General features: G+C 54.9%; 1 protein-coding gene across 2 annotated transcripts in view; it reads left to right on the top strand.

Annotated features, from left to right (window-relative positions):
- The window catches only part of HMCN2 (hemicentin 2), a 133,595-nt gene that overhangs the window by 22,510 nt on the left and 94,900 nt on the right, over window positions 1–16,185 (top strand). For both annotated transcript variants that reach the window (XM_073222828.1, XM_073222826.1), the window contains exons 5-15: window positions 2,909–3,080; window positions 3,740–3,846; window positions 4,695–4,815; window positions 6,820–7,083; window positions 9,687–9,831; window positions 10,352–10,473; window positions 12,102–12,374; window positions 13,454–13,595; window positions 14,081–14,208; window positions 14,957–15,070; window positions 15,926–16,075. In XM_073222828.1, the coding sequence (XP_073078929.1) occupies window positions 2,909–3,080; window positions 3,740–3,846; window positions 4,695–4,815; window positions 6,820–7,083; window positions 9,687–9,831; window positions 10,352–10,473; window positions 12,102–12,374; window positions 13,454–13,595; window positions 14,081–14,208; window positions 14,957–15,070; window positions 15,926–16,075 (1,738 nt within the window). The remainder of the gene's footprint in view (window positions 1–2,908; window positions 3,081–3,739; window positions 3,847–4,694; window positions 4,816–6,819; window positions 7,084–9,686; window positions 9,832–10,351; window positions 10,474–12,101; window positions 12,375–13,453; window positions 13,596–14,080; window positions 14,209–14,956; window positions 15,071–15,925; window positions 16,076–16,185) is intronic.

The following is a 16,185-nucleotide window of genomic DNA, read 5'->3' as shown; positions in this document are numbered from 1 at the left end:
TGTAGCAACCAGATTCATTAGTTAACATTTTTTGCTCCCTCTGTTTCATTTATCTCTCCTACATTTTTTGTTGAATCATGACACCTTATCCATAAATAATTTGGCATGGAGTTTTTAGAAATACAGTTGCCAACATGACCCACCATATCATCTCATAAAATTAATACTATGTTGCTAGTATCATATTATGCTGAGCCCATTTTCAAATTTCCCTAATTGTCCTCAAAATGTTTTTTATAACAATTTTTTGTCAAATTGGGGTTTAATCAGGGGCAGTGCACTTCATTTGGTTTATGCCTATTGAGTCCCCTTAAATCTGGAGCAATCTACCCTTTTTTCCTGCCACTAATTTGTTGGAGAGACACCGATTACACAATGTCCCCTGTTCTGGATTCATCTGATTGTTTCCTTATGGTGTCATCAACTTGTTCCTTTACCCCCTATATTTCCCCAACACTGGAAGTTGGTGCTAAATGACTAATTAGAGGGGGGCCAGCATTTTTGGCAGGAATATTTCATAGTTGGTGATGTATTCATTTTCTGTTGCATCGTACCAAGAGGCGAACGATGTCTGAATGTCCTACTCTTACTGATAAGTCTGATGACTGAGTGAAGGTGGTGACAGCCAGCTCTCTGTATTATAGGACCATGTTTTTCTCTTTATGACTCAAGTGATCTATGGGGTAAGGCTGGGGCTCCACGTGGACATCCAGTTCCCCATCAACCTTTCATCTAATGGTTTTAGCATCCACTGAGGATGCTTGCTGAAACCATGATTTCATCAGGAGTTGCAAAATGATGACTTCCTCAGTGCATCATCTCTTCCACATTTATTAATAGACATTCTTCCATGAAAAGAGCTTTGGCTCTCAAAAGGGCTGATTTGGTTTCTCTGAAGCACCATTCTTATTGCATAGGCAAAGATCAAACTTAATTCTTGCTCTTTAAATAAGAAGTCACCCTCATCAGTGGCAAGTGTGGCTTTATTGTTTTGAATTTAGCTTTTCTTTTTTGAATATTATTATGGGCACATGGATTATGTAACTAAATGTGTTTCGATTGGTTTTAGTCATTAGTCTTTCAAGGGCTCAAGTTGTCCCAAATTTAGCTAATAGGTGCTTCTTTAAGCTGGTTCCTGTGCCCCTTGATATGTCCTCATTAGTCTTTGAGGACTTCCTTGCTTTATTGAGTTACCAGTTGTCCCAGGCTTACCATGTAAACTGCCTGCCCCAGACCTGGACTCAGCCATTTCTCCAAAGAACCCTACTAGGGAATGGTATTTAGAAACCACTGGATTCTACATTCACTTGGATGAATTTATATACACATAAAATACTTGCAGCCCTCTCTTACCCTTGGCTGTTAAGAGCAAATTTTGGTTCAGGAAACATCAACATCTTCTTTCTCCTACAAGATACATACAACAGTTTCACAATCACACTACAGACAGCTCCAGATTAAAAACTTTAAAACTACTAAATAAATATTCCTTTGCCATTCCTTTTGTTCTCAGGGTGCCTCCCACTAAGTAGGTGTGGCTGAACCCCTGGGTTCTCAGTTCACTTGGAACTGTTCTTTTCTCTCTGGGTCTACTGCACCAATTTGCTGTGTGGCCAGGACCACACTTCATTTTGCACAGGCTGCTTCTTGCAGTAACTTGACTTGGAAAGAAATGGTTCAGACTGCAGGGCCCCCTCCTCTCCCTCTTTCCTGGTTTTCTTACTGGAAATTGGGAGGCTTGGTTCTGGCAAAGGAGGAGCTGGGGTAGTGGGAGTGGAACTGAGTGAGACATCTGCGTCTGCGAGCTCAACGTGGTGGCCCTGCTCAGGAGGCGTGCGCTCTGCCGGATCACACCCAGTGAGCGCATGCTTCCTGAACTCCCAGCTCTGTGCCAGCCACTGGGCTTGGGGCACTGCAGGGGGTTTCTGCCCTCATGTGGCCCCCAGGCCAATAGGGGAGACAGGCATGGCACTAACCAGGAGTGAGTCAATGAAGAAGGGCCAGGGCATTTCTGCAAAGAGAATAGCATATGTGGTGGGGCTGCCTCGGGAGGCATGGCGGTCCAGCCTGGGGCGAGTCAGGGTCACGGTGACCTTGGGGTAGGTTGGATGGGTGAACCACAGAACATAGGGTCTGGAAGGCCATGGTAAGGATTTGGAGAAAGTAAATCATTTTATGCCCAACAAGATGCCACCTTAGACTGGATCCAGGCCTGTCAATGTGGGGCCTATGCATTCATGGGGGAGGCCTGAGGGAGTTTGAGAAACCCCTAAAATCACACTCTGAATGTTATTTAAGTGTGGCATTCTGGAGAGTATTTACCTTTCACCTGATTTTCAATGGGTCTTGTCCAAAATGTGTAGAATCAATAAGCAATTATAGAAATCAAGGATCAAAGACTCCTCAAAATTATGAAAAGGATTAGGAGCCTCTGTCTTAGCAACAGATCTCTCAGGCCTGCTTAGAGGACATGGTACCCCAGTGAGCATGTGGTCTGAGGCCCCTTGGGGTGATGGTGAGCTGCACTGATCTGGGGGCAATTCTGGATCTCCAGGGTTCATCTGGGTGTAGGAGGCATCAGGAGGCCTTCCTGAAGGAAGTGCTGGGTGCCATAGAAGTCAGCCAGGTGAAGATGGAGGGACGCCCCTTCCCTCCCAGCGAGTCCTCTCGATACCTTACTTCAGGTGTCACAGCTCTGAGCACACCAGGAGGGTGATGGCACATGAATTAGGCCTGGTGTAGGGCAGTGCGGAGTGGGGTGTCTTCAGGCGGCTTGGGGAACCCACGGGGTCCAGATTCTGAACACAGCTAGCTGCCTGTTGGGTACCCACGTCGCCTCTGGCGGGCCTGACATACCTAAGACATTGTGGGCACCCGCTGCCATCAGCTTCTCACACCTGCTTCCCAGGTGCTGAACTGGGTGGAGTCAGCAATCCAGGCCTCTAAGGTGCACCTGCTGTCCACGGACCATGAGGAGGAGGGTGAGCACACGTGGAGGATCCCCTTTGACCCCAGCCTGAAGGAGGTCACCATCTCCCTGAGTGGCCCAGGGCCTGAGATCGAAGTCCGAGACCCGCTGGGTATGTGTATCCCAGGGCTGGCCTCCTCTTTGGCCGCAAAACTGGGCTGGGGGTCTGGGATGGGACAGAGAGAGAGACCTGGGGTGGCAGGGGTTTGGACACAAGGCTCCTGGAGCACGGAGGGTGGAGGGTGCCAAGTGGGGTGCTGAGAGGGTGCCCTGGAGGGTGAGGAAGCCAGGAGGCCATTAGCAGCCAAATGGGGGGAATTAACAAGGAATCAGTTCCCTGGGAATCGAGGCTCACGGGGAGTCTTCGCAAGTTCCCTCAGTGGGTGCCTACAGTGGCCTGGAGGGTCGGTGGGGCAAGAATTAGTGGCACACCATAGACGGGGGAAGCTGGGGCTCTGGGAGGTGGAGTGACTTGACAGGGTCTCCCAGGGCTAGTGTGATTTGGGCCCAGCCACCTGGCCCCGTGGTGCTCCGAGGATGTCCTGAGTACTCAGGTCTAGAGTCCAGGTGCACAGCCTGCACCTGTGGAGGGATGAGGAGGGAGGGGTGCAGAATGAGGGGGAGGCCCGAGCATCACCAAGGCTTCTTGTCAGTCCCTCTGGGAAGCCTCAGGCTGGTGTTCGGAGGACTGTGTGTCCCTGAGGACAGGATGGGACCTCTGTCACCCCCAGGAAAGGGTCGGTGACTGAGCAGTCCTTGGGGCTTCCACAGGGAGGATCCTGCAGAAGGACGAGGGCCTCAGTGTTCTCCTCAACATCCCTGACTCAGCCAAGGTCGTGGCCTTTAAGCCTGAGCATCCGGGGCTCTGGTCCATCAAGGTAAGGGGCGCTGGGTTCCCGGTGGCAGGGAGAGCAGCCTCACCGAGCTGAGACAGTATCTCCGTCCTGCGCCGGGGAGCCTGGGGCCCTGGGAACTGAAGGCTGGAGCACGGGTGGTGAGGTGGACATAGCATTAGTGGCAAAGAGTCAAGAACAGAGGGGGACTCTTCCACAAGGAAGTAGAGTGTTTGGGGTTAGTTAGGAAGTTTGAGGGACTTGGATAAATGCCTTGAATTTCAGAGGTGGGTAACTGAGCCAGCTTGTGGTTGGACCCTGGCCTGTGCAGAGTGTACAAAAGAAGCAAGGATGACCTTGGGGATGCCTCAGGGCAGCGGGCCTGGCAGGGGGAATGGGCCTGCTCTGATCTGCAGGGTGCTGGGGGCCAGGGCTGGGGTGCGGCAGGCTGCTGTCCGGGACGGAGTTCCTGCTGGCTGGGCAGACATCTGTGGAGCACCAGCCGGGGGCCAGGAGCCCTGCTAGGTGCTGCTGGTAAGGTGGCAGCATCGACTCCTGTCCTTCAAACTCGGAGCATCTTTGAACCAGGCACTCTAATGCCGGTGGGGAAGACAAGGCAGGGATTTAGATGTGCAGGGAGACAGATAGGGCCTGTGGGTGTGGGAGTTGCTGGAAAGGCAGGCAGCGTCAAGAGTCATGGCATAGCTGAGGCTCCTTCCCCTTCATTTGGGGAGCATCCTGCAGGACCCCCGGAAGCAGGTAAGTTGTCCATGTGTCTGCAAAGGCAGGAGAATTCCAGCTGCTGTCAGCACGCTGGGCCAGGTTGGCCACCTTCTGTGCTGGAGCAGGGGTGCTGGAGCGGACACCCCATGACATGGTCTGGGCCTGTGCAGATCTACAGCAGCGGCCGCCACTCGGTGAGGATCACAGGCATCAGCAACATTGACTTCCGAGCTGGCTTCTCCACTCAGCCCTCCCTGGACCTCAACCACACCATCGAGTGGCCCCTGCAAGGTATAGTGCTCCTGGCCCTGGGCCATATGGAGTTGCCCTCTGAAGAACTGGGGCCAGCCCTTGGGAGGCGCAGTGGAGCTCTGGGGCAGGCTGTGAGGGTGTGACTATGGGACCGGCCCTGCAGAGGCGGGGCTGGGCCATTGTCTCATATCACAGTGAACTGCGCCTCAGGGCCAGCGCCCTCTCCATGGACCCCAGGCCAGGTGACACTGTGACCCTTTACCTTTAGAAAATCCTCCCTGCACCCAAGGCCTCCAGGACCTATGTTGTCCGCCTTACTACTGAGGTGACACCCTTCCCCTTTCTCTTTCTCCCAAGTCCTCTGTGTAGAGCCACGCCTCCTCAGTTCTCCTGTGAACATCAGGCTAGGCCAGTGAACTCATAGGTGCCAGTGAGTTGTTAGCTCACCCAGACAGGAGAACCAAAGGGATGGCGGTCCTGAGGGACGTTTAGGTGCCCTGGAGGCTGATGGCGTCAGTAGCCTGGGGGGATGTTGAAGTTGGAGGCACAGGGTCCGTTTTCCCATGAGCAGCCACCTGCTGGGGTCTGAGGTAGCCTGTGTGCCCCACCACGGTTCCATCTGGAGAAGACTGGGCCCCGGGGCAGCCAGGGGCTTCTGGCTCAGGTTGCCAGAGCTCCATCTGGTGTCCAGATCAAGGGTCCCAATTTACAGTTTGGGTAACGTGGTCCCTCGCCTTCAGGCCATTCAGAGCATTTTTTGCTGGGACCAGCGTAGGAGAGAAATGGGGAAGGGCCTGGACCAGGCCAGGCTGCCTCTGGAGCACTGAGTAGTGGCCGGAAACGGTGCGTGCTGGACCCTGAGTACTTTCCCTCACGTCTGTCACTCTTGTCAGCGCCTGCTGGTTCCCTGCCAGGACCAGCGCTGGTATCTTCCAAGCTGAAAGGGGGCGGCCTGTCCATTCTGAGTCTGTTTTTGTGATGCAGAACAGGGGAGAGGCAGGGAACTTAGTCCCATTCTAAAGCGAGGAGAGAAAATAAATCCTAAGTGGAGTTCTGGAGCAGGGACTGAAAATAAACGGCCCGCAGGGCCAGTCCCCAGGGGTCAAGGGTGAAGGGGCCACATAGGACCCTCTTGGGTTTGTGCCTTTGATAAACATGTGGGCTCAATACATTTTTTTTTAAAAGAGAAAGCAAAGCAGGGCAATTGCAAATGATAAAGAGTGATCAGCACCTGGCCTCTGTGCAGGGACGTCAGGGAGCTGGGGAGGCTGTGGCTGGCCAGACAGCGGATGCCCAGGCTACGGGGAGCAGCCGCCACACTCTGACTTCTGCAATGTGGGAAAGGGGCCCAGCATTGACACACTTGATTCTTCAAAGGAATCTGGACTTCTAGATTTTAATATGCCCTTTCCAGATTGTTTGATGTTTCTACAAAAATTTTAAGGCATCTCACGGATCACACCAACCATACACTCAATTTATGGCCCCCAATTTATGACCTCTGAGAGAAGAAAACTAATAACTGTTTGAACAGGGAAGAGGTCTGACAGAAGTTCCTAAATCCATGAAGGAAATTACAGAACCTGAGTTCTTTTCTGGGATAATGTGAATAATTTATTTCTAAGAAGATAGAAAAGAAAATCAAAGGAAAGGAAAGCTGAGCATGGGGAGAGGAGGGGCAAGAGAGAGAGTTCCCAGCCTGGGATGCGTATGTCCCCTGGGCCCGTCCCAGAGCCGGCCGATGACAGGCAGCCCCAGAGGGTGTGGGGTGGGGGTGTGGAGAGGAATGAACCTTCCCATGACAGCCAGAGTCTGAGCAGGGGGAGTGGTGCAGCCTTGGGAAGCCGTGCTGGATGGACAGTGGAGTTTCAGGACCATGGACAGCAGCAGCACCCCCTCCCCCACCGTTAGCCCGGGAAAGAGGCAAGGGGGCACCACGCAGCCTGGGTCCGTCCCTGACAGTGCTCCTAGGGGCCTGCTTGGGGAGGGTCATGGGGTCCAGCACAGATGCCAGCACCGCCTTCCTCACCCTTTCCTCTGCAGGGATACCCATCTCCCTGGTGATCAACTCCACGGGCCTGCAGGCACCTGGGTCCCTGGATTCTGTGGAGCTCTCACACGAGTCAGGGCAGCCCCTCCAGACTCTGCCCATATGGCCCCTCTCCAATGGGTCCATGCATCAGCTGTGGGGTGGGCCACCCTTCCACGCCCCCCAGGAACGCTTCTACCTCAAGGTGAAGGGCAAGGACCACGAGGGGAATCTGCTCCTCCGTGTCTCCGGAGTTTCCTACAGTGGGGTGGCCCCAGGTGAGTGACTGGCTCTTACCGCCCCCAGCTCCCTGGGTTACTTGATGAACCATTTCTTCCTTGAAGCCTTCCATGATTAGATTAGATTAAGCAATGTTCATTAAACTTAAAAAAAATTAAAATTAAGCAAACTCTGGAAAGCATTATGCCAAAGCTTGAGGTGCTTCAGATGTACCCTCAGCACAAGGATTTAGGACGAAGTCCACCCATCATCCATCCATCCACACATGCACACATGTATCCATCTAAACATCCATCCATCCACTCACCTACTCATCCACTTAACTATCTACCCATCAGTTCACCCACACATCTATCCACCCACCCATTCATTGATCCAAACCTCCCTCCCTCCACCCACCTATCTACCCACCAGATCACCCACTCACCCACCCACCTGCTGCCTCACCCACCTGCTCATCCATCCATCTGCCCACCCATGCATGCATCCATCCAAATGTCCATCCAGCATTCGTTTGGGGTCAGTCGTGCTGCTGGGCACTGTAGATATAGCAGTGGGCAGGGCAGTGCATAATAGTAATCTAGTCACCATTCTGAGCGTTTACCATGGAGCAGTCCTGGGCCAAGCACTTACCGTGCACCAGTTTACTGAATGCTTATACCACGTCTGAGATGTGTTCCCGTTTTATAAATGAAGAAGCCGGGCCACCCCCATCTCACAGGGTTGTTCTGGGGATTCCATGAGCCAGTGCATATAAGGAGACAGCTCTCAGGGGCCCCGAGGCTGCACCCAGGCCTGTAGCAGCTGCTGGCACTGTTACATCACTGTAGGCACAGGTCATTTCTGCGGTCCTGTCTTTGTCCATGTTGTCTTGGTTCGCATGTTGCGAACACATGTTGTGTGTGGCTGTTTGCTAGTTTCCGGTGTGTCCCCGAGGTCTCACACCCAGGCCAGAAGCTCCCAGAGGGCAGATGGAGTCTCTGGCTTTCTAGCTTTGCCTCTGGTCCTGGCAGGGGGTGTCTGAGGTCACTGGCCATTGGCCTCCTCATTGGGCTCGTTGTGGCCTGTGCAGTGGCCTGGGAGGAGTTCCCAGAAGTGGACATTGCTGACATCCCAACATGGTTTTGGTGGGGTCTCGGGAGGCACAGACTCCTCTGTCCATGTCAGTAGGAATGCATGGGGGCACCAAGGTGCCCATAGTGAGGTGGGTGACTTGAGGGCCTGATGGCCCAGGGCGAGGCAGGCTGGGGAGCCTGGGGTCCTCTCTCTGCCTCCTGGCCCCCACTCCCCTGCTGTGGTCGCTGGGCCCCTCCCCCCTTGGCTTTGTAGGTTTGAGGAGCGATTTCAGGAAGGGGTTTCAGCAGGGAGATGACAGCCCCTGTTTCTCTCTGCCCTGTTCTGTCAGATAGACCCACTCCATGAGTTTGGGGTGTAGCTCTGGCCTTTGGTTTCTGACTTGGCTCTAGATTAAAGTGCGGGTGCTGGTGGGGTGGGGGGAGGGAGGAGTGGGATTTCTGCTTCCTCTCCCCACTTCCAGGTCTGGGAGCTGGGAGTCTGGTTTAGAGTAGGAGGCTCTGGATTTGGAGACAGAAGTGGGTGGTGAGGGAGGGTCTTGGGTTCCTGGGTGCATTCAGCTCATGGAACAGGGAGCCGAGCTGGCCTTGAGGAGGCTTCCAGTGTGTGGGGGTGAGCAGGGGCAGCTCTGCCCACAGCTGAGGACATGGCTGGTCCGACGTCCCTCTCCCCTGGGATGTGGCAGGGAGCCTGCAGCATGACGTCCCCCGCCCCCAGCTCTGTGCTCGGAGGAGGTCTGGCGCATTGTCTCACTCTCGGAGCGTCTCTGGTGGGGATGGGAGAGAGGGCAGCCCCCAGATCGAGCGCACACCCGTGGTCACCCAGTGAGACACTGATGTGCCGCGAATGACCCCTTGGGGGGCTTTTCCGTTGAGATAATTCCAATCGCTCTTTCCAAGGAAAGAGAATGTGTCACCCTAGCGCCAGGGTCAGGCGAGGGGGGCAGTGGTGTCTGATGGGGGCCCTCTGGGGCTCATCACAAGCTCTGAGATTTCATTGAAGTCTCTTATTTTATCTGAAAAATGCATGTGAATTCTGCATTCACAGCCATGCTCCAAGTATGCTTATTTTTAAAAAAGAAAGGCTTCCCTCCAACATCTTTGAGTAAAGCTGACTCCATGCAGAAGAGTAATTGCACAGCCCCACCCGCACCCTGGAGAGTCAGGTCTGGGGAACATTTCATCAGATTTCAGAACTGGTCCAACTTCTCTGTCCCATATAATTGATAAAGTGGTAGCACAGACTGGTCCCTCGTGGCCAGTGTTCCCGTAAGCCTTAATTGAGGGAGCCGGCCACACCATGTGCATGTGCAAGTGCTTTCCACACGCCGCCTCGCACCAACTCCTCAGACACCATGATTAGCCCCATTTTACAGAGCGGGAACTGAGGCCTCGGTGAGATGCCCAGCCCTTGGAGCCCACTGGGTGGTGGGCCGGGGATTGAATCACAGCCTTCTGGCTCCGGGCTCATCCATGTGGGCCTCTGTTGCTGGGTGCGGTGAGGGCAGGCTGCAGGGGGCTGCAGGGGGCGGCAGGGAGGAATCCTGAGTTCTGGTCCTCGGCCACAGGTGCCCCCCTGGTCAGCATGCCCCCCAGAATCCACGGCTACCTGCACCAGTCCCTGCTGGTCTCCTGCTCCGTGCACAGTGCCCTCCCCTTCCGGCTACAGCTGTGGCGGGACGGAGCCAGGCTGGGCGAGGAGAGGCACTTTCGGTGAGTGGACAATGGCTGGCCCATTGTGCCCAGCCCCAGGGCTCCTAGGGTCCTGAAGCCCTGGAGGGATCTGAGGGGTGGGTGGCAGGAGAGGGACCTTTGTCTCGGTCACTTACCCATCCAGGCACCTCCCAGGGTGGCCAGTGAGCAGGGAGCGTCTCTGCTGCTGGGCTAACACACTGTGAAGGAGCTGCGGGCCTTCCTCAGCTCCCAGAAAACTTAACCCATGCAGGGCCCAGTTCCATGGGGTTCAGGGCAGGACAGACCCTCTGAGACCCTCCCTCTTACGGATGGAAGTCTAAGCCTCAGCGAGGGGAAGGGACTCACTCAAAGTCACACAGCGTGTCATGGAATTTGCGTGTCCTTGGCTGGCTGCCTCTTCTTATCGTGTCCAAGAGGATCTGGGGCCTCTCCTCTGGGCAAGATTCAGGGAACCAAGCCCCCTAAAGGCCAGATAAGGATGGGGGACCCCAACTGGGTTCAGGGTGATTGCGTGTCTCCTGCTGTTCTGTGTTCTCAGGGAGTCAGGAAACAGCAGCTGGGAGATCCCACGGGCCTCCAAGGCCGAGGCCGGCGCGTACGAGTGCACGGCAGTCAGCAGGGCCGGGGCCGGGCGAGCCAAGGCCCAGATCGTCGTCACAGGTCTGTCCCTGTGGGCCCCTCTGTGGGTCTGCTCCCCACCCCTTTCCTGCTCTTTCCCCACAGGATTTCCTCCCAGGGTGTCTTCATCTGCAGGGAGCTCACCAGCCAGCCAGCTGCTGGGCACTGTCGATCATCTGGTCTGGCCGTGCACACTGCCACTCGCCCCACTGGGGCTGTCCCACCCAGGAATGGCCTGTGGGTCTCAGAAGAGGAAGGCTGAGAACCCCAGCTGGGGCCGCGGCCGCCCCCCATTCAGCCTCAGTCTCTCCCTTGATTTCTTGGTTTGTTTGGCGTCCCTGTCCCTTAATGCCTCCAGGTCCCCACCAGGGTGGCACCATCGAGCTCAGGAAGGTCGGAAAAGCCACAGACTATCTTGAAATGAAATTGGCTTTATTTTTTATTTTTTAAGTTAGGAATTCTGAGCTCTCTTGAAGAGAAGAAAAGTTGACCAAGGAGCATAGAAAGATGAGTCCTACGCAGTCACATGTGCTCCTCGTAGGAAGACTGGGAAAATAGAAACAGGCAAAAGGCTCAAATCCTTTCAGCCTAGAGACGACCTTGAGGGCATTCTGATTGACTCCCTTTCAGACCTGTACCTGTGCGTGCGTTTTAACAAAAATGGGGTAATATTTTACATGCTTACAACCACTGATTCTTTGTCATCTAACTGTACAGCATGGCAGCAAATAGGCTTCTATGGCACAAATTAACAAAATTTTCCTTTTTGTAAATGATGAGTACAGAGAAGTGTAAGGAAATTTGCACACCCATTACTTAAGACTCATCAATCGCTAAAATTTGGCCATTTTTGCTTTTTCTCTGTTTGGATAAACTATTTTTAAATTGAAGGCATCCTGATAGTTCAGTATGTATCTCTTTAAAAAAAGTAGATTTTCCTACATAATACAGATTCTAGGGACACGCCTGATCAAAGACACAGGAATACCTTAATGCTACTTAATTTTGCCTAGTGTCAAATTTCCCCGTTGGCCCCAGAATGTCATTTCCCGTTGGTTTCTGGTATTGTTTTCAGTGTCCGCGCAGTTCAGGCGCTCTTTGTGAGCACACGTATGCTTGGACATCACGGTCATTGACATGCATGGCTTGTGTGGACCCAGCCCTTTTCCTATAGGTTTCAAGCCCACGTCTTTGCTTAGATGGTCTCTGATCCTTCACGACTCATCACTTTTTCCTACTGAGAGAGTGGCTTTCTTAGCTCTTCCGTCCTTGGGCCTTTGTTCTACATTTTGGCTGTGGCAGTAGCTCTGCTATTTGTACAGAGAATAGCTTTGTATTCGTTGCTCTTTCCCTCTTGAGGGTTATTTCCAAGGCTTTACTCCCCAGGGTGGAATTATTGGCTCAAAGGGTGTGAAGAGCAATACAGCTCCTGTTAAACATTGCGGCTGGCTGTTGTGTGGAAAATGCACACACACGCCATGCAGCCCTTGGCGGGAGGATGATGGCAGTGGGGAAATGAGCCCTCTGTGGGGGTGACACCTGGGGATGGTGAGCAGGTGCTGCTATCTGCTCTGCTGGCCAGCGTGTCCTGAGGGATGCAGTGTGAGCCTCTGGAGCCAGGACCCCACCAGGGCCTGCAGGATGGCCCTCCTGTGCTCATGTCCCTGCAGACCCTCCACCCCAGCTGGTCCCCGCTGCCAACGTGACTGTGTCTCCGGGGGAGACTGCCATCCTGTCCTGCCGGGTACTGAGTGAGGTCCCCTACAACCTGACGTGGATCCGGGACTGGCGAGTCCTATCGTCCTCGACGGGCAGAGTCACCCAGCTGGCCGACCTGTCCCTGGAGGTCAGTGGCATCATCCCCAGTGACAGCGGGCGGTACCAGTGCATGGCCAGCAATGCCAACGGAGTCACCAGGGCGTCCGTCTGGCTCCTGGTGCGAGGTGAGGCTCCTCCTGTCACTGCTGTCCTGTCGACTCAACACACTACCCAGCATTTGCCCCGGAAGCCCATCCCACCATCCCTCAGCCCAGATGTCGCCTCCAGGCAGCAGTACCGGGCCTTTCAGTGTTGCCTTCAGAGAAAGGATCCTGGGCCCTCCCAGCCTTAGGCCAGGGGGTCTCAGTGTTGGGAAGTTCACCCTACTATCTGACATAAATTTCTACTGCTGGGAGCCACGCCAGTTTCATTGTGTCCTGCTCTTTTCTCATGTCATCGAGCACCTGCATTGTCCACCCCCAGTGTGTAGGACAGGGACAGAATACTGGAAACTCCTGAAGGCCCAGAGATCAGACGTGCTTGGCAGGGGTTGGGCAGCGCTGACCCGACAGAGGTAGGGGAGGCGGTAGGAAGAGGGCCTGTCTGGGAGTTCTAGGACCTGATGGGGCCTCTGGCCCGCCCAGGACTTAGATAGAGCCTCCTTCCAGGGGAGGCTGCTTCCCCAGGTGTGGAACAAGTGTTCTCTCTCGTGCGTGCCAGCAACTCTTGCTTGGTTGCCTGGAATGTGTTGAGAAGGATTCTGAGGCCCTATCTAGGCTCTGCCATACCTATTAGCTTTGCCTGCCACTGGTACGGGAGGGATGGGTTTGCCATTTCAAGATGAGCTTGTGAGCGAGGCCTGTTTGAACCAGACAAGTCTGTTGTACTGTGGGTTTTCTGAGGGCCAGGATGGAACTTAAATTTGGGGCCAATACTTGGGCAGGCCTTGGGGTCCACTCTAGGTCCCTGGAGATAAGGACCATCTGCAGCCCTGACATCTGCCCTTTCTCCCTAAGCCTCTCTGAGGTGCTCAGCCCAGAGCAGAACTCCAGGGAGCATGAGGCTGCTGTTGGGGGCCATTGGGAAATCAGCTCCTGCTGTGGCCCAGGCAGCTACTGGTCAACCCCAGCTCCCCAGGAAGTCACTCCTGGGGACTCGGGCCCCTGGGGCCTTTTCTTCCTTTGTCTCGCCCATCCGGGGCTTTGGGGATGGGGAGGGCTGTGGGGCCGAGCACCTGGGACCACATGGGCCTTTTGCATTGCAGAGGCTCCGCAGATTGGCATCCACACCAGGTCCCAGCGCTTCTCCCAGGGCACAGAGGTGAGAGTCAGCTGCTCAGCCTCGGGGTACCCCACGCCCCACATCTCCTGGAGCCGTGAGGGCCACGCCCTGCAGGAGGACAGCAGGTGAGGGCCCAGGCAGGGGGTCTAGGAGCAGGTGGGCAAGCACTCCCAGGGGCCTCAGTCTCCTCACCTGTGGAGGGTGGGGAGGGGTAGCATTTGCCCTGCCTTCTTCCTGACATCATTTGAGACCCAGGAGCAAGATATTTTAGAACATGATGATGCCCCAGTGTGAGCTCAGGGGGCAGGAACTCCAGCTCCAGAATCCAACAGACCTGTGCCTAAATGCTGCCTCGGCCGTTCAGGCTGTGTGACCTGGGGCAAGCTGCGTTACCCCTCTGAGCCTCATGAATTAAAAAAGACAAATCAGTGTAAAGAGCTGAGCACCTAGCTCAACACAGAGCAAGCAGGCAGTGTAGAAGGGTGATGTTATTCCATTAATTAGTAATTAGTAAGTAGTGATGTTATTAGTTATTGATGACTGGAGCGATCCTTGTGTGACCTGATCTAACCCTTGCTATTGAACATATTGTTTTGTGGCGCGGCTCCAGAATCCGTGTGGATGCCCAGGGAACCCTGATCATTCAGGAAGTGGCCCCAGAGGATGCTGGGAATTACACCTGCCAGGCTGCTAATGAGGTTGGCACAGACGAGGAGACGGTCACCCTCTACTATACAGGTACTTGGGCCACCAGCATCTCAGGAGAGGGACCTCCTCCCTTCCTCCCTCCCATCCACAAATACTTATTGAGCATCTGCTGCGTGGCAGGCACTGGGGAGGCAGCAGGGACCACATGGTTCCTATCCAGGTGGGGCTTGTATTCTAAAAGAGGCACAAAGCAAACAAGCCAACAGATAAATAGGACGCTTTTGGCGGTGAGGACACTGGGAAGAGCACGGGGCAGGGTGGGTGGAGTGACGTGCACGCGGGGCCGAGAGGGCTGTTGCACGCCTGACCGACCAGCCAGGGCTTCCGCGAGGAGGTGGCTCTTGCTGCAGGCGGGAAGGGGAACGGTGTTGCAGGCAGAGGGGAATGGTGGGGCAAATAGCTGCTCAGGAGGCTGAGGAGAGGGTGGTGTAGTGTGAGTGGGGTGGGGTGGGGTGGGGTGGGGTGGGGTGGGTGGACCAGGCAGGGCATTTAGGGACCTTGTTGGATTTCAGCTTTTATGGCAAGTTCAATGGGAAACAATAGGGGTGTTTGGTCCCCAGAGTGACTGGCTTGAATTTGATGTCCTGGGTAGGAAGCGTTGTAGAAACCAGCATGGCTAGACCCTTCTGGGGTGACAGTACCTGGTTGGTGTGGGTGGAGAGGAAGCAGGGTCCTTCCCTGTCCCCGTGGCCCTGCCCCTGCTGTGGAAAGCCGCCTCCTTGCTCTGGGGAGTTTGCAGGTTGGTCCCAAGCCCCCGACCGCTCTCCCCCAACCACAGATCCGCCGGCAGTTACCCCCGCCAGTGCCCTGGTGCTCGCCACAGTTGGGGAGGAGGCTGTGCTGGTGTGTGAGGCATCTGGGGTGCCCCAGCCCCGGGTCATCTGGTATCGAGGTGCGTCATCACTGGGTGGGAGAGGAGGCTCCAGAACTGACCTGCTGGGGCCCTGGAGGATCAGCTTTCTGGAACACTCTTTGGGGGGCACTCTGAATGGGTGTCTGCGGATTGCTGGCTGGTGCAGCACGGCTCAGCAGATGGGGGCAGTATATGGAGTAGATCCAGATTTGAATTCAGGCTCCTCTGAGTGACCTTGGGCAGGTCACTGTGGGCAAGTGACTTGGCATCTCTGGCTGGCTTCCTTATCAGGAAAACGGGGAAAGTCAAATATGGGTTGGTTGTGTGAGGATTAAATACACCTCCATGTGTCAAGTGTTTACAATCAGCCAGGCACACGGGCTGGGCTCAGTATTTAGTGCTGGTGATAATGGTGAGGTAATGGTAATAGGGTTGCTCTGAGCTCTTTGGAGCTAACGGGTAGAGGGCCTTTTCTGGCTGCCAGACATTGAGCCAGAGTCTGGGTGATGGAGTTGCCGTCCTGGGGCTCAGTCCCACAAGGAGCAGAATCCTGGGCTCCTTTTTAGGAGTCATCCAGGGTCAGCAGCGCTCCCTCCCACCTGGACATGCTCCGCCCTTTGCAGCACCTGTCTACAATCTTGTCAGAGCCTAACCTTGGCTTTAAGACAGGCAGGTATTAGCTCAGAGGCTGAGCATTTTGTCCAGGGTCACCTGAAACTCTGTTCCCATTAAGTAACAGGGGTTCTGACTTTGGGAAGGAAGCTCCCCCACCCCCAGGCCCCAGCCTCATGAAGGTGCAGAAGCCCAGGGTCAGGAAGGCTCAAGCAGCCTGACACCCTGGCCTCCCAGGGCGACCATGGGCACCTGCATGATACCTTCTTGTCTTTGCTCCAGGGGATCTTGAGATGATTCTGGCTCCCGAGGGCTCCGGCGCTGGGACGCTGCGGATCCCGGTGGCCCAGGAGAGGGATGCTGGCATCTATACCTGCCGAGCTGTCAATGAGTTGGGCGATGCCTCGGCGGAAATCCGGCTGGAGGTTGGACGTGAGTGTACGCCTGTCCCCACCTGTCCCCACCCTTGCTCTGCCCTGAGCGGGGAGAGACAACTCTCCCATGGAGACCACCAGTGTGGAATTTGTGTCTTGCGGATTCAG

The sequence above is a fragment of the Manis javanica genome, chromosome 2 (genome assembly GCF_040802235.1).
Source record: "Manis javanica isolate MJ-LG chromosome 2, MJ_LKY, whole genome shotgun sequence".
Lineage (NCBI taxonomy): Eukaryota > Metazoa > Chordata > Mammalia > Pholidota > Manidae > Manis > Manis javanica.
Note: the sequence above shows the minus strand (reverse complement) of the source record. Positions and strands in the feature narration are given on the sequence as shown.